General features: G+C 40.3%; 1 protein-coding gene across 4 annotated transcripts in view; it reads right to left on the bottom strand.

The window, feature by feature from the left end:
* Positions 1–489: 489 nt before the first annotated feature.
* LOC129821451 (X-linked retinitis pigmentosa GTPase regulator-interacting protein 1-like) overlaps positions 490–26,832 on the bottom strand; it is a 28,803-nt gene continuing 2,460 nt past the window's right edge. The window contains exons 2-3 of one of the 4 annotated variants that reach the window (XR_008754334.1): positions 6,626–10,443; positions 490–3,352 (exon numbers count right to left, since the gene is read on the bottom strand). Coding sequence is in view for 3 of the 4 variants with exons in the window: in XM_055879129.1 (XP_055735104.1) it covers positions 3,301–3,352; positions 10,332–10,443 (164 nt within the window). In the remaining variant the exon portion in view is untranslated. Of the gene's footprint in view, positions 3,353–6,625; positions 10,444–10,972; positions 11,174–26,832 lie in introns of those variants that run through there. The other 3 variants (XM_055879129.1, XM_055879130.1, XM_055879131.1) reach the window with 3 other exon arrangements.

Raw genomic sequence — 26,832 nt, forward strand, 5'->3', positions numbered from 1 at the left:
GTGCCAGGTCTAACTGAGGCTATAGATGCTCCATATCCATTACTTTGAGTGTTTTATATAATGTGTTTCTGTGTTGCAGGGGCAGTCAAGAAATGGAACAGCAAGGCCACAGAACATGACATAAGCAGAGCTGTGGGAGACCACCTCAAGCCCCTGGTAGAGCCGGGGGTGGTGTTTACCACTCCACCACGCCTTCAGCAGGCTTTAAAAGTTAGATGGATCTGTTTGATCCATTTGTTTGTTTCAGTTTTCAGTAATTTAATCGTTTGACGTATTGTTGATTTCAACAAATGCACTGTGTTGGTTGAAAAGTTATAATAAATGTACATACCATGCACTATTTTGACATAGTGGAAGATATACTGAATTTGTACTGTTTTTCATACTAAGATGGACCAAGATACGTTTTGCTTTTGCACATATTTGTTCATTGGTTTTAAAAGAGTCTGTTGATTGGTCAGTCATTGGGTTCATTTGTTTTACAATATGTTCAAATCAAATCAAGCTTTATTTATACAGCACATCATTTCAGACATGGATGCAACACAATGGCTTCACAGGAAAAAACAAATAAACAATGAAAATAAACAAATATTTACCACAATAAACAGAAGAGGATAAAAAACAGAAGATTAACAACTGATGAACATTCTAAGGAAATGCCATTGATTAAAATATGAACAATTGGATGCAACATCCAACCCAAAATATGAGCTTGTTTTACTACATTGTTTGTAGTTACATTCCCCAGCAAAAAAACATAAATGGAAGAACCAAAGCCGGTAACACCTTCCCCCTTATTAAGGCTAGGCGTTCCGCTAGTGGGACACCAGTCGACCACTTCCGGTGAAATTGGAGGGCGCGCAATTCAAATAAATAACCGTAATATTAAACATTTATGAACATACAAGTATCTTATATCGTTTAAAAGCTTAAATTATTGTTAATCTAACTGCATTGTCCGATTTACAATAGGCTTTACAGCGAAAGCATACCATGCGATTGTTTGAGGACAGTGCGAGAAAAGGTCATATTGAAAATATGCTCCCTGGATGCAATTCCTATGGCTTCCACAGGGTGTCAGCAGTCTATGTTCAAGGTTTCAGGCTTGTAACTTCAAAAACGATTAAGAAAAATCTGTTTTAGTAGAGGGACAATCTTGGAAATTCGTGTTTGCGCACGCCATAAGGACATTACGCACCTGCTAAAATCGGTTTCCTTTTGAACATACTTCTTTCTGAAAGAAATATTATATTTTGATTACATTTTAGGGTATCTGAGGAGTGAATAGAAAATGATTTTGACTTGTTGAAACAAAGTTTAGGGGTATATTTTCGGATTCCTTTCTATGCATGTTGAACGACTGGATTACTCAAATCGATGGTGCCAACTAAACAGACCTTATGGTGTATAAAGAAGGATTTTATCTAACAAAACGACACTACATGTTATAGCTGGGACCCTTTGGATGACAAATCAGAGGAAGATTTTCAAATAGTAATTGAATATTTTATCGTTAATTGTGAATGTATGAAACCTGTGCTGGTGGAAAAATATTTTGATGTGGGACGCCGTCCTCAAACAATCACATGGCATGTTTGCTGTAATAGCTACTGTAAACCAGACAGTGCCGTTAAATTAACAAACATTTAAGCTTTCAGCCGATATAAGACACATCAATTATTAAAATACATAACATTTATAATTATTTATTTCAACAGGAATTTGTCCCTCTAGCGTATCCAATATTAAACTAACTAGCGGGACTCCTATCCCTAAAATTGATTATAGACTCAATTTATTATACTGCGTCCATGTGTATAGGCTGCAAGTATGTTGAAATTAAATTGTTTTCTTTTCAACTTTTACTTTTACTTTCAACTAAAACCAAACTCATATTGTACGTCGGGCATAGTCTTATTTTCAACGACATTTTGCTAGGTGGGATATCCCCAATGTCACAGTTTTAACATGTCCAAATCAATAGCACAAATGCAGAAACAGTTTGTGATATATTGAAAACATAAAATGTATTTATTAAAACAAGCACCTTATAAACTGCACAAGCACCAGAAACGCTGTTGTTTTGACTAGTAGCAATAAATCACTGATATCTATTAGGGGGTTAAATCAGGTTGAAACTAACACAACTAAAAAAACATCAAATGGGAGATATCTTTTATCTCACTGGTTAGAGAACAACCTGCAGAAGACAGTCAGCTACATTTTTGAGTGATGCATTTAAATGTAGGGGTCGCTAAACAAAGGAACGCAACACTTCTTTGTCATCACTCATCGATATCATGCTGAAATCATGCTGAAATCAATTGTGCGAGAGGAGGGAGATGAGGTTGCACATCCTGTTAAAACGAACAGCTCAAAAACCACACGGAATCTGTGAATAATGTGTACATCACTGGTTAGAGGACAATTTGTATTAAACAGCTAGCTACATTTTGAAGTGTTGCATTTTGATTCAAGTGGGTCACCAACGTGATAAGTGTAACACAGCTCTTTTTTTGTTCGTCACTTTTTGTTAAATCTCAAACAGTACTCTTTCAATTCAGAGCCTGTATTTTTCCCACGGCTAATATCCAAATCATGCTGAAATCAATTAAACGGGGCAAACGTTTAGGGTTCTACATTGTGAAATTCCTTAAAATACTCCTGCTCCAATGTTAAAAACATTCTACATTGTGACATGATTTCATTGATATCATGAAACAACTCCTTCATGTATGTATTTTCTGATGTTTGATCAGATATCTTTTATCAGAGTATCTCTTCCCACATTGAACACAGCTATAAGATTTCTCTCCTGTGTGTGTTCTCTGGTGCAGCTTCAAAGCCTATGATGTTGAAAAGCTTTTCCCACAATCTGAACAGTGATGAAATTTCTCTACTGTGTGTACTCGCTGGTGTATAGTCAGATGGCTAGATGTAATAAAACTCTTCCCACATTGATCACAAGTATAAGATGTCTCTCCTGTGTGTCTCCGCTGGTCTACAGTCAGATAGCTAGATGTAGAAAAACTTTCCCCACATTGATCACAGCCATAAGATTTCTCTCCTGTGTGTTCTCTGGTGTATATTCAGTTCTCTAGATGCAATAAAACTTTTCCCACATTGATCACAGCTAAAAACTTTCTCTCCTGTGTGTGTTCTCTGGTGTATTTTAAGGTCTGATGAATATTTGCAACGTTTCCCACAGTCAGAGCAGCAATGAGATTTCTTCCCTGTGGGTCTCTACTGGTGTTTCTTGAGGTGTTCTGATGTAGAGACTCTTCTCTGCCTCATCAGTCATGATGTTGTTGAGGCTCCCCAGAGGATCCACGGTAGTCCCGTCTCTCTCCTGTGTGAACATCAAAGTCAGACAAATGGTTAAAGGCCCACAACAGCAGAAATACAAAATGTATTTGAGGTAAAAGGTGATGCCCAGAGTATAGTCATGAAGTTGTACAACAAATTACGCCTGTTAAATTATATGACAATTGTCTTGTTTTCACATTAGTAAAATCGATGATTGTAGGCTAGAAATAAGTTATTCAAGTTGTTGAAATCCTAAGCACTGTGCCAGATTACTTTTGGTCTCCAATATAGGCCCCTTCTGTGTTAGCTAAAATTGCGGCAGGAGGGCAATGCGAACACAATTTGGTTGCAGAAACTCCTCCATGCTAATGAGGAAATCGCTAGTTATGGATGTAGTATATCTGGTAATGAGGAAACCGCTAGTTATGGATGTAGTATATCTGGTAATGAGGAAACCACTAGTGTGGGGTTTTTATAAGGTTTTTTGACATGCTTAACTAACTATTCTTATGCATTAAAGTTTGAATTGCTGACTCTTGTGAACCTGCATTTTCCATTAGTCTCTACTCTTACCAGTGCTCTGTCTAACCATGAATATCAGCCTGAAATGTGTGTGTGTTAAAGAGAGCGCTGTACTGTATGAAATATGTGTGTGTATGCAACAAATGTATCAGTAGTGTGGGCACTGTACTATGTGGCCGAGACTGTGCTAATCTTAGAGAGACACAGGAGGGGGGTGAATCAGGAGACTGCTGACCAGACAATAACAGATAAACTATACACACGAAAAACATATGTGAGGTTCTGAGTTATGCACTATAACCCAATACTATAACAAACGTGATTAGCAACTATATTATATGTGATTGAATACTATAAACGTGATCAGCAACTATATTATATGTGATTGAATACTATAACAAATGTGATTTGATATTGACAAACTGTTTGGGCGCCTGGATGTCTGTGTGTGTGTGCTGGAAGTAACGGTTAGCTCAGATAAGAAGCTGAGAAGCTGTAGTTAGCCTTGAGCGAGAACAGTGGCCATTGTATACAGGTGCAGATATCTCAGACAATGTTATAAAACTGTCTGACCCCAGTCTTTGGGGTGAAGGAGCGTAATCTACACAGCAACAGCGTCGGGACATCACATGCGCTAAGGGGCCAGGACTGGCTTAAGGCGCCAATATCAACGATAGGCTGGGTGAGTCTAAACCACGCCCAGTCTCTACTCTGACAGGCCGGCTCGGAAGCGGGAACTATCTCTGCCACGAGTATAAAATACTATCTTTGTCAGAAACAAATCAGTTGTAGTTCCTTGTCCCACCCTGCGGGGTGGTGCAGTGAGCCCGTATATACGAAAAATGTATTTGCCATTTATTAACTTTTGAATTAAACAATTATTTTAACCAAGTTCAGGTGTACTATTGTTCCTATCTCAGTTGAACTTTCGCAACCCTAACACTAGTTATGGATGTAGTATATCTGGTAATGAGGAAACCACTAGTTATGGATGTAGTATATCTGGTAATGAGGAAACCACTAGTTATGGATGTAGTATATCTGCCTGGAGCAAAAATGGTGAGCAAAGATTTTGTTTTTTCACAAGGTATTCTGAATATTACAGAGAAAGATCAGGAGTGCTACTCAAAGAAACTCACATTAAGCTCTGTTGTCTATTCACTAATTCCCCACAGTAGGGGAAAACTTATAGGAGGCCAGCAAAAATAGCCTTAACTTCAAGGTTGCTTATGAGTACATTTCACACTACTTTGGATTATAATATAATATAATGTTTGTGTTGTCGCAAATCAACTGCTTTATACTTAAAAAAAACACTTCCACCAGTAAAATGCTCTTCTTTTTTCTTTGCTACCAGCCTGTCAATGAGCGTTTGTAAACTAAGTGTACGCAAATTGGCCCATAACTTCACCTAACAACAACATAGACCTACTGTAGGACCCATAACTTCACCTAACAACAAGATAGACCTACTGTAGGACCCATACCTTCCCCTAATAATAACATAGACCGAGGACTATATATCATTTAATATTTCAGGTGAAACATGGAAACTAAAATGTCTTTGTCATGACATTTCATAACCTGATCACCAGATAATTTTGTGAATAATTCCACTAGGCTACTCTGTAATGTGTTGTCATTCTAAATGTCCTGAATAAAGGAAAATAGCTGTGTGTTGTACAATAGCCTATCCATCAAGGAACAGTTCTCTACACATTATGAGCTAAGTATCTCCGTGTCCAAACACACTAACGAGAGCCTACTGTAAATCAAGCAGACAATAAAACATTATAAACATCAATTTGCTAGGGATGTTGGATCCAACGTGGAGCATGGCATAACTGTCTTTACCAGAGTAATGAATGAAGAAGCACTTTGGTTGTTGTTGCATGTCGTGATGTTTGTCATGTGACTGTCATTCAGAAAATGATTTCCTGGATCAGCTGATGATAGTCGAACATGTGACTAACTAAACAGCTACAGTATTAAGTATTATGTGTAACTATTGAAGAACCGCGTTAATGACAGTATCCATTTGGGTGTTGTCAATAAAGTTAAGGTGACTCTCGGTTAGAACCATTGGATTTTGCAAACTCTGAAATGATTTAGGATTTCTGTGCCTATGAAAACTGTTTTCCCAGCGTAATATAAGGAAACACTAAATATATACTTAGTTAGAGTGCATTTCAGAGATCTGAATACAAAAAAACTGTACTAGCAGGACAATAACCTAAACCACAAGGCCAAATCTACACTGGAGGAGCTTACCAAGATGACATTGAATGTTCCTGAGTGGCCTAGTTACAGTTCGGACTTAAATAGTCTTGAAAGTCTATGGCAAGACTTGAAAATGGCTTTCTAGCAATGATCAACAACCAACTTGACGGAACAGGAAGGATTTTCAAAAGAATAATGAATATTCACATGAAGATCAGTCGCCTATTGGATGACATCACAACTTCCCATCAAGCAAACTCTATGACATCACTCACTCCTTCAAGTTTGCAAAAAACACTATTTTGCTCAAAACATTTATTTGTTTCCCTGTAGTGTGCTTATACTTTACTGTATTCATATATCACTTTTCAACAGGTAAAGTTATTTTAAAAATCACTGGAGGACGTCATGAACAATTCCGACAGTACAAAAACATAATAAAGTGTAGAATGCCCTTTTAAAAATCACACATTGGTTCAACAACTGCAGAGTTTATGTCCCTGTTAAGATAGTACTTACTGTATTTACTGGTGTTAATCAGATCAATGTCCCTGTTATATAAGATAGTACTCACTGTATTTACTGGTGTTAATCAGTTCTCCAGTCTTCACTTCTTCGTCCTCCTCTAATGTGACAGTAATCTCCCCCTCTTCATTCTTCATTCCAAAAACGTCTTCATCTTCTTTCACTTCATCATCCACTCCAAAAATTGCATCTTCCTCCTCTTCTTTCACAGTAACATCCTCCTCCTCCTCTTTCACTCTGAAGGCATCTTTCTCTTCTTCTTTCACCGTAACAGCCTCACCCTCTCCTTGTTTTTGTATTGTAACAGCCTCCTCCTCCTCTTTCACGAGACCCCCTCTTCTTTAGCAGGAGAAGAGTAGTTTAGTGAACTCATGGTCGGAGATAATATCTAGTTAGCATTAGCGACTAGACTAGTGTTAACTTAACCAGCCAGCTAGTTGACTAACAACGTAAATATTAAATTAAATGGGGTAGCTAGTTGTTTCCACATAAGTATGTTTAAATCATAGTGGAAAATGAACCACGAAATTGTCTAAAGAACTTGAATGTTCCGACTTTGTTGGCTAGCCAGCTACCGGGGTGGCTGCAGGTGTTGAAGAAGCGTTCCATCCACTAGATTATACGTCACACTAGAAACATCGCCTGAAAGACACATATCGCCATGTGCTGCCTGGAGTGAGTAAACACAGTTGAGGGAAAACTTTTATTTTCCATCATTGAATTATAATATTATAAAGCAGTTTAGGGAACGTTTTTTTCCTCTGCATTAAATAAGAATATTATATCAACACGTACAAAGAGCAACAAGTGTTGTTTGATTAGTTCAGATTTTTTCAATGAGAATTTATAACAAACTCTACATCTACTCCACATCTGTTTTTCTGATTCAGTCAAATAACTAGATATCAAAATAAGCACCTAGTTATTGATACCCTTGATAAAGATTAGCAAAATTGACTGTATAAAATAAATAAACTTTACCCACTACCAGGATATTTTAGCCCAAAACCTGGTTACCTCTGTTAGGAGGCTGAAACTTGGCCATAAGTGGATCTTCCAGCAAGACACACCAACAAAGAAATTGTAAATTGGGAACAAAATCAACATGGGTGGCAATAATTCAGACCCTTACCTTTTGAGAATTACGTGTTAAACTAAATCTCTTTCTCTAAGTTTTGTATTACTATAAAATAATAAAACTTCCCTTTATTTTGTTGGTGTAACAATACATCATGTAGATGTATATAATGAACAGACTAGGTCTATACTGCTCCTACAAGGTGTAACAATACATCATGTAGATGTATATAATGAACAGACTAGGTCTATACTGCTCCTACATGGTGTAACAATACATCACGTAAATATATATAATGAATAGACTAGGTCTATACTGCTCCTACATGGTGTACCAATACATCATGTAGATGTATATAATGAACAGACTAGGTCTATACTGCTCCTACATGGTGTAACAATGCATCATGTAGATGTATTTAATGAACAGACTAGGTCTATACTCCTCCTAAAAACATTATATATATTTATTTGCTAATTTATTGAAATAATAAACTGAAAAATCTACATAAGTATTCAGACCGTTTACTACGTACTTTGTTGAAAACACGTTTGGCAGCGATTACAGCCTCCAGTCTTCATGGGTATGACACTACAAACTTGGCACACCTGTATTTGGGGAGTTTCTACCATTTTTCTCTCAAACTCTGTCAGATTGGATGTGGAGCTTTGCTACACAGCTATTTTCAGGTCTCACCAGAGGTGTTAGATTGGGTTCAAGTCCGGGCTCTGGCTGGTCCACAAGGTTATTCAGAGACTTGTCCCAAAGCCACTACTACGCTGTCTTGGATGTGTGCTTAGGGTCGTTGTCCTGTTGGAAGGTGAACCTTCGCCCCCAGTCTGAGGTCCTGAGGGCTCTGGAGCAGGTTTTCATCAAAGAGCTCTCTGCACTTTGCTCCGTACATCTTTCCCTCGATCCTGACTAGTATCCCAGTTCCTGCCGCTGAAAAACATTGTCACAGCCTGATGCTGTGCCAGGTTTACGCCAGATGTGACGCTTAGGCATCCAGGCCAAAGAGTTCCATATTGGTTTCATCAGACCAGGGAATCTTGTTTCTCATGGTCTGAGAGTCTTTAGGTGTCTTTTTGTCAAACTACCAGCGGGCTGTAATGTGCCTTTTACTGAGGAGTGGCTTCCGTCTGGCCACCCTACCATAAAGGCCTGATTGGTGGAGTGCTACAGAGATGGTTGTCCTTCTGGAAGGTTCTCCCATCCCCACAGAGGAACTCTGTAGCTCTATCAGAGTGACCATCGGGTTCTTGGTCACCTCCCTGACCAAGGCCCTTCTCTACCAATTGCTCAGTTTGGCCGGGTGGCCAGCTCTTGGAAGAGTTTTGGTAGTTCCAAACTTCTTCAATCAAAGAATGATGGTGACCACTGTGTTCTTGGGGACCTCCAATGCTACAGACATTCTTTGGTACCCTTCCCCAGATCTGTACCTCGACACAATCCTGTCTCGGAGCTCTATGGACAATTTCTTTGACCTCATTGCTTGGTGTTTGCTCTGACGTGCATTGTCAACTGTGGGACCTTATATAGACAGGTATAATCATAAACAATATGATTTCATGTGGCATAAACAAAAACACAAATTCTCAGTCAAAATAATAAATAATAAGTCAGAACACAGCACCTTTATTGTCTTATGCGATTTCAGGTTCTGTGACTGGGAAAATGTCCTTCCACACAGAGGGAGAGCAGTGGTAGGGTGTTTTTGGTGTGTGTCTTTTTATGCTCCTTCAGGCTCCTTAACCAGGTAAAACTCTTTCCACACTGGGAGCATTGGAAAGGCTTTTCTCCTGTGTGTATCCTCTCATGCTCTTTTAACGGCCCTTTCTTAGTAAACCTCTTTCCACACTGGGAACAATGGAAAGGCTTTTCTCCTGTGTGTATCCTCTCATGAGCTTTTAGGTGCCCTGTCTGAGTAAAACTCATTCCACAGTGGGAACAGTGATAAGGCTTTTCTCCAGTGTGTATTCTCTCATGCCTTTTCAGGTTAGCTAAAATGGTAAAACTCTTTCCACACTGGGAACATTGGAAAGGCTTTTCTCCTGTGTGTGTCCTCTCATGAGCTTTTAGGTACCCTAAATGAATAAAACTCTTTTCACAGTGGGAACAGTGATAAGGCTTTTCTCCTGTGTGTATTCTCTCGTGAGCTTTTAGGTCCCCGAACTGAATAAACCTCTTTTCACAGTGGGAACAGTGGTAAGGCTTTTCTCCTGTGTGTATTCTCTCATGCCTTTTCAGGTTAGCTAACACGGCAAAACTCTTTTCACACTGGGAACATTGGAAAGGCATTTCTCCGGTGTGTAGTCTCGCATGCTTTTTTAGGTTTCCTATTAGAGTAAAACTCTTTCCACAATGGGAACATTGGTAAGGCTTTTCTCCTTTGTGTATTCTCTCATGCTCTTTTAATTGCCCTTTCTTAGTAAAACTTTTTCCACACTGGGAACATTGGAAAGGCTTTTCTCCTGTGTGTATTCTCTCATGAGCTTTTAGGTGCCCTGTCTGCGTAAAACTCATTCCACAGTGGGAACAGTGATAAGGCTTTTCTCCTGTGTGTATTCTCTCATGCCTTTTCAGGTTAGCTAACATGGTAAAACTCTTTCCACACTGGGAACATTGGAAAGGCTTTTCTCCTGTGTGTGTCCTCTCATGCAGTTTTAGGTTCCCTGACCAGCAAAAGCTCTTTTCACAGTGGGAGCAGTGGTGTTGTCTCGCTGGTTTGGATGTCTCTGGGTCTGGTTCCCCTGAAGGACTCTTCCCGTTGTCAGAGTCTGGTTTCTCTCCTGCCAAAGACAAACAGAGTATCTCGTTAAACAGAGACCTAACTGAAACCTCCACATGATAAAACTGTCTTCCTATGAGGTTTAATCTAGACTAGATCCCTCAATAAAAGAGCAGAACTGGTCATCACAGAGTGGCTGTAGTGCTTTGTAGGCTGGGTAAATCCATTTGAATTCAATACATTTTTTTTATTTAAAAAAAGCTTTCCCTACATGTTTGCCTATGGAAGAAGTGGTAAGAAAGTGACTTCATCTAACTGAATGAAAAAAAACATTCATGAGATATACAGTACCAGTCAAATGTTTGGACACACCTACTCATTCAAGGGTTATAATTATTTGTTTTACCATTTTCTACATTGTAGAATAATAGTGAAGACATCAAAACTATGAAATAACACATATAGAATCATGTAGTAACCAAAAAAAGTGGTAAACAATTAAAAATATATTTTAGATTTTTCAAAGTAGCCACCCTTTGCCTTGATGACAGCTTTGCACACTCTTGGCATTCTCTCAACCAGCTTCACCTGGAATGCTTTTCCAATTGTCTTGAAGGAGTTCCCACAAATGCTGAGCACTTGTTGGCTGCTTTTCCTTCACTTTGCAGTCCAACTCATCTCAAACCATCTCAATTGGGTTGAGGATCTCAGGTTATCTGATGCAGCACTCCATCACTCTCTTTCTTGTCAAATAGCCTTTACACAGCCTGGAGGTGTGTTGGGTCATTGACCTGTTGAAAAACAAATGATAGTCCCACTAAGCGCAAACCAGAGGGGATGGCGTATCGCTTCAGAATGCTGTGGTAGTTAGACAGGTGTGTGCCTTTCCAAATCATGTCCAATCAAGCTGTAGAAACATCTCAACGATGATCAATGGAAACAGTATGCACACCTGAGCTCAATTTCGAGTCTCATAGCAAAGGGTCTGAATACTTATGTAAATATGGTATTTCTGTTTTTTATTTTTAATAAATGTGACATTTTTTCTCCAAACCTATTTTCTCTTTGTCATTATGCGGTATTGTGTGCAGACTGATGAGGATTTTTATTTATTTACTCCATTGTACAATAAGGCTGTAACGTAACAAAATGTGGAAAGACTTGTGGCAAAAAAAATGGGTTAAAGACATATAAAAATATATATTTTTTGTATCTCTCAGATATAGGACAGACTTCAGAACAAACTTCCTTTAGATGTTTTGGGGGACTGTTGTTCCATGTTGTGAATGTTATGCAATGCGTTATGTATGAGTTATAGCAGTATGGCCAAATAATGTTTTACATAAAATAACTTTTGAATATTTTTTTATTGATACTTCCATGGGTCTTACAGTTCAAAATCAAATAGCAAAATGATCCTTGGTATAACCTTCTTAATAGGGCTGCAATCCTGTTGACGGGATCGATATGGCAACAGCCAGTGAAAGTGCAGGGCGCCAAATTCAAACAGAAATCTCAAAATAAAAATTCCTCAAGCATACAAGTATTTAACACCATTTTAAAGATAAACTTCTTGTTAATCCCGCCACAGTGTCCGATTTCAAATAGGCTTTTCAGCGAAAGCACCACAAACGATTATGTTAGGTCACCGCAAAATCACAGAAAAACACAGCCATCTTTCCAGCCAAAGACAGGAGTCACAAAAAGCAGAAATAGATCAAATGAATCACTAACCTTTGATGATCTTCATCAGATGACACTCATAGGACTTCATGTTACACAATACATACATGTTTTGTTCGATAAAGTTAATATTTATATCTGAAAACCTCAGTTTACGTTGGCGCAATGTTCAGAAATGCCTCCAAAATATCCGGAGAAATTGCAGAGAGCCACATCAAATAACAAATACTCATCATAAACTTTGATGAAAGATACATGTTTAACATAGAATTAAAGATACACTTGTTCTTAATGCAACCGCTGTGTCAGATTTTTAAAAAGCTTTACGACAAAAGCACAATATTCAATAATCTGAGAACAGCGTTCAGCCACAAAAGGAAGCCATACAGTTACCCGCCAAATTGTGGAGTCAACAAAAGTCATAAATAGCATTATAAATCTTCACTTACCTTTGCTGAGCTTTGTCGGAATGCACTCCCAGGACTCCCACTTCCACAAGAAATGTTTGTTTTGTTCGGTAATGTCCATCATTTATGTCCAATTAGCTACTTTTGTTAGCGTGTTTGGTAAACAAATCCAAAGTCAGGAAGCGCGTTCACTAAAAGCAAAAAACATAAATCTTCAATAATGTTCCAACCGGAGAATTCCATTGTCTTCAGAAGTGCGATGGAACAGAGCTCCCTCTCATGTGAACGCGCATGGTCAGCTCATGGCAGACCTTGCTCATTCCAGTCTCCTTTGGCCCCACTTCACAGTAGAAGCATCAGACAAGGTTCTAAAGACTGTTGACATCTAGTGGAAGCAGTAGGAAGAGCAAACTGACCCATATCCCACTGTGTATTTTATATACGATGAGTTGAAAACCTACAAACCTCAGATTTCCCACTTCCTGGTTGGATTTTTTTCTCAGGTTTTTGCCTGCCATGAGTTCTGTTATACTCACAGACATCATTACATTAATAATAATATGCATATATTAGCAACTGGGACTGAGGTGCAGGCAGTTTACTCTGGGCACCTTTTCATCCAAGCTACTCAATACTGCCCCTGCAGCCATAAGAAGTTAAAACAGTACTGTACTGGGGAAGCCCTTCATGTTGTTTAACCTGTTTGGGATAGGGGGCATAATTTTCACTTTTGCATGAAATGCATGCCCAGAGTAAACTGCCTGCTACTCTGTCCCAGATACTAATAATAATATGCATATATTAGCATTGGATAATAAAAAAACTCTGAAGTTTCTAAAACTGTTTGAATGATGTCTGTGAGTATAACAGAACTCATATGGCAGGCAAAAACCTGAGAAAAAATCCAACCAGGAAGTGGGAAATCTGAGGTTTGTAGTTTTTCAAAGCTTGGCCTACCAAATACACTGTCTATGGGGTTAAATTGCACTTCCTAAGGCTTCCACTAGATGTCAACCGTCTTTAGAAACTTGTTTCAGGCTTCTGCTATAAAGGAGCGGCTCATGAGACCTGTTTGAGTCAGTGGTCTGGCAGAGTGTCTCAGGCTCGTGACGCGCACTCCCGACAGAGTTTGCTCTCGTTCCAGTGCTTTTCTAAAGACAATGGAATTCTCCGGTTGGAACATTATTGATGATTTATGTTAAAAACATCCTAAAGATTGATTCAATATATCGTTTGACATGTTTCTGTAACGGAACTTTGAGTTTTTGTCTGGACCTAGTGCTCATAAAGATGGATTACTGGGCTGAACACACTAACAACTAGTGGCTATTTGGACATAAATGATGGACTTTATGGAACAAATCAGTCATTTATTGTCGAACTGGGATTCCTCGGAGTGCATTCTGATGAAGATCATCAAAGGTAAGTGAATATTTATCATGTTATTTCTAACTTCTGTTGACTCCAACATGGCGGAAATTTCATTGGCTGGATTTGGCTGGATTGGGCTCTGAGCGCCGTACTCAGATTATGCTTCTTCCGTAAAGTTTTTTTGAAATCTGACACAGCGGTTGCATTAAGGAGAAGTCTATCTTTAATTCTGTGAATAACACTTGTATCTTTTATCGATGTTTATTATGAGTATTTCTGGGATTGCTGTGGCTATCTGCAAGATCACCGGATGTTTTGGAATCAAAACATTACTGCACGTAACGCGCCAATGTAAACTGAGATTTTTGGATATAAATATGCACATTATCGAACAAAACATACATGTATTGTGTAACATGATGTCCTATGAGTGTCATCTGATGAAGATCATCAAAGGTTAGTGATTCATTTTATCTATATTTCTGCTTTTTGTGACTCCTATCTTTGGCTGGAAAATGGCTGTGTGTTTTTTTGACTTGGCTCTGAACTAACATATGTTGTGCTTTCGCTGTAAAGCCTATTTGAAATCGGACACGATGGGTAGATTAACAAGATGTTTATCTTTCATTTGCTGTATTGGACTTAGGTTACATATTTCAAAAAAATATTTTTGAATTTCCCGCGCTGCCTTTTCAGCGGAATGTTGTCGAGGGGTTCCGCTAGCGGAAAGCCTGCGCTAGAAAGGTTAAACCTTCTTAAAACAGTTCCATATAGCTTAGAAGAACCTCCCCCCTCAGACAGGGCTTAGACTGTAAAACTATCATTTAGATCTGATGATTGGTGTGACAAGGACATCCTCAGACAGGGCTTAGACTGTAAAACTATCATTTTGATCTTATGATCGGTGGGATAAGGACATCCAAGCCGGCCAAACCCTCCCCTATCCCGGACGACGCTGGGCCAATTGTGTGCCGCCTCCTGGGTCTTCCGGGTTGTGGCCCGGGTTCGAACCCGGATCTGTAGTGCGATGCAGTGCTGCGCCACTCGGGAGGCTGTTGATACCTAGCACTACCTATTATGCTTGCTAGCACCACACGAGAGCCTAGCTAGCGTGGTTATCCACATGTTTTACCAATAGTATAAACGCCACGTTACCTGCAAGCTCTTCCTCAACAACAATGCAGTATTCAATATCAAGAGTAAAGAAATGTTTTAAAAATGCAGGGACCCAAGACAAAAGATTACATTTTAACAAACCAAACATAAATCTTATCAAACTCACATGGTGCAGTTGAGTTGTGGGTGTCAGAAATAATGTAGCTATTTTTACAGCAGGAATTCTGATAAGTTGTAGCTGTGACGAGGGCTTGACCACTCACTGGCCAATGAAAACACGTTTCCAAACTTTTCATGTGGTTGCATCAAGTTGTGTAGTTACAGTGTTTGATGTAGAGTTATCATAACCTCTGGGAGGAGAGCATGGATGCACATCCTGGGAGATTCCATGCCAGCGGAGCCTGGAAATATTTGTCAGAACAATCCGAGATATCAAAAATATTTTCAGGCTAGGCTAGGCTGCTCTGTGTCTGTGTGTCTGTGTGTGCGCGCGTAATGTGAAGATAGTCAAGAAGCTCCCGACGAACAGTTATTGTGCTGACGTTGCTTCCAGAGGCAGTTTGGAACTCGGTAGTGAGTGTTGTAACTGAAGACAGACGATTTTTACGTGCTACACGGTCCCGTTCTGTAATCTTGTGTGGCCTACCACTTCGCGGCTGAGCCATTGTTGCTCCTAGACGTTTCCACTTCACAATAACAGCACATACAGATGACCGGGGCAGCTCAAGCAGGGCAGAAACTAGACAAACTGACCTGTTGGAAAGGTGGCATCCTATGACGGTGCCACGTTGAAAGTAACTGAGCTCTTCAGTAAGACCATTCTACTGCCAATGTTTGTCTGTGGAGATTGCATGGCTGTGTGCTCGATTTTATACACCTGTCAGCAATGGGTGTGGTTGAATTAGCCGAATGCAAACTTAAGTTAACAAAAAATGTATTGGTTCTGCAATGTTGAAAATCATATAAGGTGTGGAGACCATCAATTTCAACATATTTTAGAAGAAATAGGTCATTATTTAAGAAAAGTGCAAGGGTGACAATATGTTTATCTGCAACTGTATCCAATCAAATTAATTTAGCAATATCCAAATCATATATCAAATCCAATTCAAGAGGTGTCAAGGCTGGAATCAAGAAATGCAAAATTCCATTCATCTATATAACAAATCAAATCTTATTTGTCACTTGTGCTGAATACAACAGGTGTAGACCTTACAGTGAAATGCTTACTTACAAGCCCTAACCAACAATGCAGTTTAATTTTTAAAATAAAAAATACCTTAAAATACAAATAAGAAATAAAAGTAACAAATAAAGAGCACTCTAACTTGGTTATACTCTTTCCACACAGGGAGCAGTGGAACATTTTCTTGTGCAAAGCATTGCGACAAAAACAACAGAGTTACACATGGGATAAACAAACGTACAGTCAATAACACAATAGAAAGATCTATATACAGTGTGTGCAAATGTAGAAAGGCAATAAATAGGCCATAGTGGTGAAATAATTACAATTTAGCAGATGTGCAGATGATGATGTGCAAGTAGAAATACTGGGGTGCAAAAGGGCAAAAAATAATAATGGGGATGAGGTAGTTGAGTGGGCTATTTACAGATGGGCTGTGTACAGGTGCAGAGCTCTGTAAGCTTGTCTGACAGCTGATGCTTATAGTTAGTGAGGGAGAGATAAGTCTCCTGCTTCAGCGATTTTTGCAATTCGTTCCAGTCATTGGCAGCAGAGAACTGGAAGGAAAGGTGGCCAATGCAGGTGTTGGCTTTGGGGATGACCAGAGAAATATACCTGCTGAAGCGCATGCTATGGGTGGGTGTTGCTATGGTGACCAGTGAGCTGAGATAAGGCTGGGCTTTACCTAGCAAAGACTTATAGATGACCTGGAGCCAGTGGGTTTGGCGACAGATATGTAGCGAGGGCCAGCCAACGAGAGCATACAGGTCACAGTGGTGGATAGTATATGGGGCTTTAACTTTTACTTGGTACTCATCCCGGATCCGGGAGCACCCTCATCAGTAAAAAAGCTGACTAGCATAGCGCCACAAGTAAATACTAGCATCTAAATATCATGAAATCACAAGTCCAAGACACCAGATGAAAGATACACATCTTGTGAATCCAGCCATCATTTCTGATTTTTAAAATGTTTTACAGGGAAGACACAATATGTATTTCTATTAGCTAACCACGATAGCAAAAGACCCAACTTTTTTTTCTCCACCATTTTTTTTACTGCATAGGTAGCTATCACAAATTCGACCAAATAAAGATATAACTAGTCACTAACCAAGAAACAACTTGACAGTCTGATAACATTTATTGTATAGCATATGTTTTGTTAGAAAAATGTGCATATTTCAGGTATAAATCATAGTTTTACATTGCAACCACCATCACAAAATCTCACCAAAGCAGCTAGAATAACTACAGAGACCAACGTGAATTACCTAAATACTCATCATAAAACATTTATGAAAAATACACAACGTACAGCAAATGAAAGACCAACATCTTGTGAATCCAGCCAATATTTCAGATTTTTTAAGTGCTTTACAGCGAAAACACAATATAGCATTATATTAGCTTACTACAATAGCGAATAAACCAGCAAAATATATAAAATTTTTCACTAACCTTCTCAAAACTTCATCAGATGACAGCCCTATAACATCATATTACACAATACATATATGGTTTGTTCGAAAATGTGCATATTTAGCGGCACAAATCGTTGTTATACAATGAGAATAGTAGCCAAACTGCAAACAAAATGTCGGGAGAAATCTTGGGAGCGGCACCTAATCTAATCAATAACTAATCATAAACTTGACTAAAAAATACAGGTTGGACAGCAAATGAAAGATACATTAGTTCTTAATGACAAAAACAGATGGCATTGTGATAGACTACATCCAATTTTCTGAGTAGAGTGTTGGAGGCTATTTTGTAAAAGACATCGCCGAAGTCAAGGATCGGTAGGATAGTCAGCTTTACAAGGGTATGTTTGGCAGCACGAGTGAAGGATGCTTTGTTGCGAAAAAGGAAGCCGATTCCAGATACATTTTTGGATTGGAGATGCTCAATGTGAGTCTGGAAGGAGAGTTTACAGTCTAACCAGAACACTGGGTATTTGTAGTTGTCCACATATTCTAAGAAAGAACCGTCCAGAGTACTGATGCTAGTCGGGGCGGAAGGGTACGGGCAGCGACAGGTTGAAGAGCATACATTTTGTTTTACTAGCGTTTAAGAGCAGTTGGAGGCCACTGAAGGAGTGTTGTATGGCATTGAAGCTCTTTTGGAGGTTTGTTAACAGTGTCCAAAGAAGGGCCAGATGTATGCAGAATGGTGTCGTCTGCATAGAGGTGGATCAGAGAATCACCAGCAGCAAGAGCGACATCATTGATGTACAGAGATTGATGTACAGAGAAAAGGGTTGGCCCGAGAATTGAACCCTGTGGCACCCCCATAGAGGTCCGGATAACAGGCCCTCCGATTTGACACACTGAACTCTGTCTGAGAAGTAGTTGGTGAACCAGGCGAGGCAGTCATTAGAGAAACCAAGGCTGTTGAGTCTGCCGATAAGAATGCAGTGATTGACGGAGTCGAAAACCTTGGCCAGGTCGATGAAGACGGCTGAACAGTACTATCTTTTATCGAAGAAGGTTATGATATCTTTTAGGACCTTGAGCGTGGCTGAGGTGCACCCATGACCAGCTCGGAAACCAGATTGCATAGCAGAGAAGGTACGGTGGGATTCGAAATGGTCAGTGATCGGTTTGTTCACTTGGCTTACGAAGACTTTAGAAAGGCAGGGCAGGATGGATATAGGTCTGTAACAGTTTGGGTCTAGAGTTTCTCCCCCTTTGAAGAGGGGGATGACCGTCACAGCTTTCCAATCTTTGGATCTCAGACGATACGAAATAGAGGTTGAACAGGCTAGTAATAGGGGTTGCAACAATTACGGCGGATCATTTTAGAAAGAGAGGGTCCTGATTGTCTAGCCCAGCTGATTTGTAGGGGTCCAGTTTTTGCAGCTCTTTCAGAATATCAGCTATCTGGAATTGAGTGAGGGAGAGGCGGGGGGGGGGGGGGGGGGGGCTTGGGCAAGTTGCTGCGGGGGTGCAGAGCTGTTGGCTGGGTTAGGGGTAGCCAGGTGGAAAGCATGTCCGACCGTAGAAAAATGCTTATTGAAATTCTCGATTATCATAGATTTATCGGTGGTGACAGTGTTTCCTAGCCTCAGTGCAGTGGGCAGCTGGGAGGAGGTGCTCTTATTCTCCATGGACTTCAGTGTCCCAAAACTTTTGGAATTAGTGCTACAGGATACAAATTTCTGTTAGGAAAGCAAAGTCTAGGTTTTTCAAACTGACTCTATTTTGGTTCCTGACTTCCCTGAATAGCTGCATATCGCAGGGACTATTCAATGCTAATGCAGTACGCCACAGGATGTTTTTGTGCTGGTCAAGGGAAATCAAGTCAGGAGTGAACCAGGGGCTATATCTTTTCTTAGTTCAATTTTTTTTTGAACGGGGCATGCTTATTTAAGATGGTGAGGAAAGCACTTTTAAAAAACAACCAGGCATCCTCTACTGACGGGATGAGGTCAATATCCTTCCAGGATACCCGGGCCAGGTCGATTAGAAAGGCCTGTTTGCTGAAGTGTTTTAGGGAGTGTTTGACAGTGATGAGGGGTGGTTGTTTGACCGCAGACCCATTACGGATGCAGGCAATGAGGCACTGATCGCTGAGATCCTGGTTGAAGACAGCAGAGGTGTATTTGGAGGGCAAGTTGGTCAGGATGATATCTATGAGGGTGCCCGTGTTTAAGGATTTTCTCGCCATGGATGAGAAGCCCCAGATTGATTGTGGCATGACATCATTCTTCCAGTGCACTTTTTCCATGAGAAGATGGAGATTCTCTGAGCCCTCAATACCACTCTGAGCTTTCAGGGACAGAGCTTCTCTATCTACCAGAACTACTCCCCCACTGTCCCCAGGCAGCAATCAGCTTTCAGGGACAGAGCTTCTCTATCTACCAGAACTACTCCCCCACTATCTCCAGGCAGCAAGCAGCTTTCGGGCAGGCAAAACGACTGCTACGGGACTATCAAGGTGTGAAGTACAGACTGTGATTCCCGGCCCGCCTGTAGCTTTCTCATTATGGTAAAGACGACACCTTTGACTCTCCGGAGGCGGCTATGGCTCACATTTAACACCACATCAATAAGTCTTCAACTTGCTCATAGATCAGCAACGGTGGCTTGCAAACAGTGGATAGTAAGTAGCCCACCTTTGGAATAACTATGTTATATGTTATATATGTTATATAACCATGTTATATAACTGTAGTATCCTGTATAGTTTGGGAGTAGGCAAAACCACTCAGGCTTATTTGATGTGATCTAATGTTTTGATCGTCTAGTTTGCTTGCCTTACAAGCATTCAGTCACCAAAGGGGGTTACGTAATTCCTTTGTTTATATACTGTCTCATTGACAAAAATATTATTGATTATTTGTTTACAGCATTCCTTTGTCTCGACCCAGTACACAGTAAGCGTACCGAGGGTACACATTTTATTATTTATTTACAGTTTGGAGGGTTGGGGGTCTGACATCCAGGCGACACATTTTATTATTTATTTACAGTTTGGAGGGTTGGGGGTCTGACATTCAGGCGACACATTTTAGTTCTAATGGTGCCGTTCTGTTATTCTTCTCAGCTTCTTTTTCCAAACATCTTACATTACTCTGAGCCTAGTTATCCTGGGATCTTACATTACTCTGAGACTAGTTATCCTGGGTAGAGGTCGACCGATGAATCGGAATTGCCGATTAATTAGGGCCGATTTCAAGTTTTCATAACAATCGGAAATCGTTAAAAAAAAGGTCCATCTTTAACTAGGCAAGTCAGTTAAGAACACATTCTTATTTTCAATGACTGCCTAGGAACGGTGGGTTAACTGCCTCGTTCAGGGGCAGAACGACAGATTTTTACCTTGTCAGCTCAGGGATTCAATCTTGCAACCTTACGGTTAACTAGTCCAACGCTCTAACCACCTCCCTCACGAGGAGCCCGCCTGTTACACGAATGCAGTAAGAAGCCAAGGTATGTTGCTAGCTAGCATTAAACTTATCTTGTAAAAAACAATCAATCAATCATAATCACTAGTTATAACTACACATGGTTGATGATATTACTAGTTTATCTAGCGTGTCCTGCGTTGCATATAATCGATGCAGTACGCATTCGCGAAAAAGGACTGTCGTTGCTCCAATGTGTACCTAACCATAAACATCAATGCCTTTCTTAAAATCAATACACAGAAGTATATATTTTCAAACCTGCATATTTAGCTAAAAGAAATCCAGGTTAGCAGGCAATATTAACCAGGTGAAATTGTGTCACTTCTCTTGCGTTCATTGCACGCAGAGTGAGGGTATATGCAACAGTTTGGGCCGCCTGTCTCATTGCAAACTAATTTGCCAGAATTTTACGTAATTGTGACATAACATTGAAGGTTGTGCAATGTAACAGGAATATTTAGACTTATGGATGCCACCCGTTAGATAAAATACGGAAGGGTTCCGTATTTCACTGAAAGAACAAACGTTTTGTTTTCGAGATGATAGTTTCCGGATTTGACCATATTAATGACCTAAGGCTCGTATTTCTGTGTGTTATTATGTTATAATTAAGTTTATGATTTGATAGAGCAGTCAGACTGAGCGATGGTAGGCACCAGCAGGCTCGTAAGCATTCATTCAAACAGCACTTTTGTGCGTTTTGCCAGCAGCTCTTCGCAATGCGACAAGCATTGCGCTGTTTATGACTTCAAACCTATCAACTCCCGAGATTAGGCTGGTGTAACCAATGTGAAATGGCTAGCTAGTTAGCTGGGTGCGCGCTAATATCATTTCAAACGTCACTCGCGCTGAGACTTGGAGTAGTTGTTCCCCTTGCTCTGCATGGGTAACGCGGCTTCGAGGGTTGCTGTTGTCGATGTGTTCCTGGTTCGAGCCCAGGTAGCGGCGTGGAGAGGGATGGAAGCTATACTGTTACACTGGCAATACTAAAGTGCCTATAAGAACATCCAATAGTCAAAGGTATATAAAATACAAATCATAGAGAGAAATAGTCCTATAATTCCTATAATAACTACAACCTAAAACTTCTTACCTGGGAATATTAAAGACTCATGTTAAAAGGAACCACCAGCTTTCATATGTTCTCATGTTCTGAGCAAGGAACTTAAACGTTAGCTTTCTTACATGGCACACATTGCACTTTTACTTTCTTCTCCAACACTTTGTTTTTGCATTATTAAAACCAAATTGAACATGTTTCACTATTTATTTGAGACTAAATTGATTTTATTGATGTATTATATTAAGTTAAAATAAGTGTTCATTCAATATTGTTGTAATTGTCATTATTACAAATACAATTTTTTTTTTTTAACGGCCGATTTATCGGTATCGGATTTTTTTTGTCCTCCAATAATCGGTATTAGCGTTGAAAAATCATAAATCGGTCGCCCACTAATCCTGGGGAATAGTTTCAATACATTTGCAAAAAATCTAAACCTGTTTTTGCTTTGGCATTATGGGGTATTGTGATACATTTTAGAATAAAGGGATGCACCGATATTACATTTTTGGCCAATACCGATATCCAATATTTTCCTTGCCCCAAAAAACGATACCGATAACCGATATTGAAAATTCTAGAGGCCTTTTAAGCATTCTAGTACAGCATTCTAATAGTTAACACCCACACGGATGCAGCGGTCTAAGCTACTGCATCTCAGTGCAAGAGGCGTCACTACAGTCTCTGGTTCGAATCCAGGCTGTATCACATCCGGCCGGGATTGGGAGTCCCACAGTAGTTGTCTGTTATTGGTGTAGAGTGAAGGACAAAGGAGAGGGATCCCACATGTGGACAGGAAGACACAAATTATCATTATTACTGGAAAATATTCATTTAAAATCCAGGAATTTTACAACTTTAGCTCTCTAGGTCAAGCCAGTAGGCTAAAGTAGGTTGTAACTCTCTAGGTCATGCGAATATGTTACAGTAGGTTGCATCCAAGTGGTTTTATCTCTCTAGGTCATACCAGTAGGCTACAGTAGGTTGTATCTCTAGGTCATACCAGTAGGTTACAGTAGGTTGTATCTCTCTAGGTCATGCCAGATGGCTACAGTAGGTTGTATCTCTCTAGGTCATGCCAGATGGCTACAGTAGGTTGTATCTCTAGGTCATACCAGTAGGTTACAGTAGGTTGTATCTCTAGGTCATACCAGTAAGTTACAGTAGGTTGTATCTCTCTAGGTCATGCCAGTAGGCTACAGTAGGTTGTAATGCTCTAGGTCGTGCCAGTAGGCTACAGTAGGTCAACAACCCTCATAATAGATTTATTTTTATTTATATTTGTTGTATGTTTGAGCATTGTTAATACCTGTGTTTGGTATGCTAGACATGTTTGATGTAATAATGTAAGTGGATTTTTGTATTATGAATAAAATAAAATATATATATTTTTAAGTATATAAAAAAAAGTATAAAAAATAAAATAGATTACAATAATAAGATGTATCCACCAATCCAAAGACAGGATAGGCGGGAGCGAGACAACCTGCAGTGCAGCTTTGTGGACAACGACTCCCATTTTTAGGACGGAGAGACCTCTTGTCAGTATATCCATAATTTTTGGTGTAGCCCAGGGGCGAAAATCTGATATCAACCTTGGAGGGGACAATTACATGAAATTTTCTCAGGAGCAATTCCTGAGGTGGACACCAAAAGTAGTGCTGTAACACAGCCTACGCTGTAATATTTTAAATGTATATTGAAGGACCATAATCACTACTACTGGATAATTGTTAGGTACAGTAGTTAACTGAAGGGTTGTCCCAACTTGTTTAAATCATTATAATTCTACTACTAATAATAGTTATAGCAGTGTTCCTTATCAGTCCAGTATGTATGCAGGTATTCCCGGGAGGCGCAGTGGTCTAGGGCACTGCATCGCAGTGCTAGCTGCGCCACCAGAGTCTCTGGGTTCACGCCCAGGCTCTGTCGCAGCCGGCCGCAACCGGGAGGTCCGTGGGGCGACGCACAATTGGCATAGCATCGTCCGGGTTAGGGAGGGTTTGGCCGGTAGGGATATCCTTGTCTCAGTATGTAAATGTAATAAAATGTATGCACTCTACTGTAAGTCGCTCTGGATAAGAGCGTCTGCTAAATGACTAAAATGTAAATGTAAATGTATTCGTACTTACAACCATCAATATCAAGAAAGGCCAGTAGGCGGCAATGGTACTGTACACTGTATGGGAGTAGTTTTCATAAATACAATGAACATGGTGTGATCTCATCGTAAAGAATCTCCATTGAGAACCATCAAAGTTGGTCTCCGTATTGAATTGACCTTTTAATTTGACTTTGTGATACATTTATATAGTCATTAAATATGTGCACCTGGCCTGAGTCTACTACAATATCTTTACAAGATCAAAAAGCTTAAAATAAGTACAGTTCTAAAAGCAAAATAACTACTTCAATGAAAAACCCAAATAAATCAAACAAAATATCCTTCAGTAAGTGTCTCAACTCTTCAAACAGCAGCTATGGACAAGTATGTCACACAAAGTATGCAATTTTAAATAAAATAACATGAAATAAATAATTTGTAAGTGTACTGTCATGTACTAAAAACTACTAAACAAAAGAACAAATATCAATTACACCAAGGGTTCTCAAACAGGGGTCCATGGACTAATTGCAAGGTGTCCGTGAAATAAAAAAGTGTAATGAATGTAGTCAGTACCACAAGGTTTCCAGTAAGTTTACATATAATATAGAGGGGGTGGTGGTCCCTGAGGACCACTGAAAACCTTGCCTGCCTTGCCTCAAAATATGCAGGGGTACCAGTACCCAAAAAAGGTTGAGAACCACTGCTATACACACTACTGAACAAAAGAACCGAACATATGTTTGCGGGTTTCAATGGATCCAACAAATTGCTGGCAGATATTTTCCCTCTTGAGACTGTCCAGCCTGTCTTTATGTACATTACAGACAACTACGCTGTTCAGTCTCTCTTGGCCCATGCTAGCCCGTAGCCAAGTCTTTAACCTGCGGAGTGCACTGAAACTCCTCTCAGCCTCACATGAAGACACTGGCACCACAAACAAAATTCTGATCAGCACCTCAACTTGGTCAAACAACCCCCGCACCTCCACTGGAAGCCTCCTGAGGACCTCTGCTGCCTCTCCACTGCTGCTACAGGGGTATTTGTTGTGAAAGAGAGGGATCTGCACTGAAAGAGAATCTATGTTCAGCTCTGGGTACTGATCTAGAGACTCATCCAACTCCCCCGTGAGAAGCGCTCTTTCCAACTTTTGCAGGACGTTTAGACTGTCCTGGTCAAAACGGTCGCCAAACTGAACCTCCACACACAACAACACTTTAAAAAAAATCTGCCCTATAGTGATCCACTGCTTTGCCAGCAAATTGTCTTGAGTGCGTCTCAATGGATTCAATGGATTCAAAGAGTCAATCAAAGTTGTTGCTTTCTCATACAGTCAAAGGTAGCTTTCGTCATTTCTCTTGCCCCCAAGAGATGACCGCACACACTCGACTGCAGCCTGCATACCAGAGACAGTCTGAGTTTTCTTCTGCAGTGAAATGTTTAGACATTCAAGCTCTCCAAGAACAGCAGAGGCAAGTGTGAGGCCCAACACAGTCTTGCCTTTGCTGAAGTGCTCGAATAAGCCACTGGCAGTTGAAGCTGTCTTGGATGCAGTTTTTGCCATCTCCTCTAGGCTGCTTAGTACCCGCTCATACTGCCCTAGCACAGCTCTAATAGCAGTATTCCGCACAGTCCACCTTGTTGGACATAGGGGTTTCAGGGTGGTCAGATTTGTATCTTTGGACATGGCAATTGATTCAAACATGCTCTTAAACTTTCCTGACTGGCCATAGAGGACACCTAACTGATGGACCCAAGAAAGGGAATCCCGGATCAGTGGGGAGGCTGAGCAGCCAGCCTGTGTAATCAGATTTACACAGTGTGCTCCACAATGGACATAGAGGGCTAATGGCTGCTGCCTCCTCACAATTGCCTGTGCACCTGTGTATTTTCCTGCCATGTTTGAGGCACCATCGTAACTCTGCCCACGTAAGCCAGACATGGGCAAATTGAGCCTCAACAACACATCAGTTGCCACTTCCGCAATGCCCTCGCCTGTTGTCTCCGACACCCTGTACAGCCCAATAAACTCCTCGTGAGGGACAAGGTCATGGTCAACATAACGCAGACAGACACTCTCCTGTTCAGCACCAGAGACATCTTGAGTACCATCAACAATTAATGAAAATTGTACAATCGGAAGAGACCTAATCTCAGCTGCAATGCCTCGAATGACTGTATTGGCCATGATGTTCAGAATTTCATTCTGTGCTTTGGGGCCTGTGTACATTGTGGTACGCTCTGTTAACCACTTCAGTAAAATGGGATCATCCTCTTCTGCCCTGAGTTTCAAAAGCTGGTATAAATTCCCACTGTCATCCGTGTGGCCTCTAAAGGCTTGTCCCTGTCTTACTACATGCCGCACCGAACTAACAATTTTCATCAAGCAATGCCTTGCGTCCTCCTGCTGTTTACCCCACGCGCTGGATAACTGGACACTGATTGGATTTAGCTGGTGTGCTGTTACAGTTACAAAGTTGCGGTGGGTTTGGCAGTTCCTCCAGTTCCTAAATCCTGCACTAATGAAGGCAGCATCTGCTCTTTGGCCAAAAGATGGCTGGCTTGAAAACCCTTGGCTACAGTGAAAACACAACACTCCTTTTATTGA

The sequence above is a fragment of the Salvelinus fontinalis genome, chromosome 23, assembly GCF_029448725.1.
Source record: "Salvelinus fontinalis isolate EN_2023a chromosome 23, ASM2944872v1, whole genome shotgun sequence".
Taxonomy (NCBI): Eukaryota; Metazoa; Chordata; class Actinopteri; order Salmoniformes; family Salmonidae; genus Salvelinus; species Salvelinus fontinalis.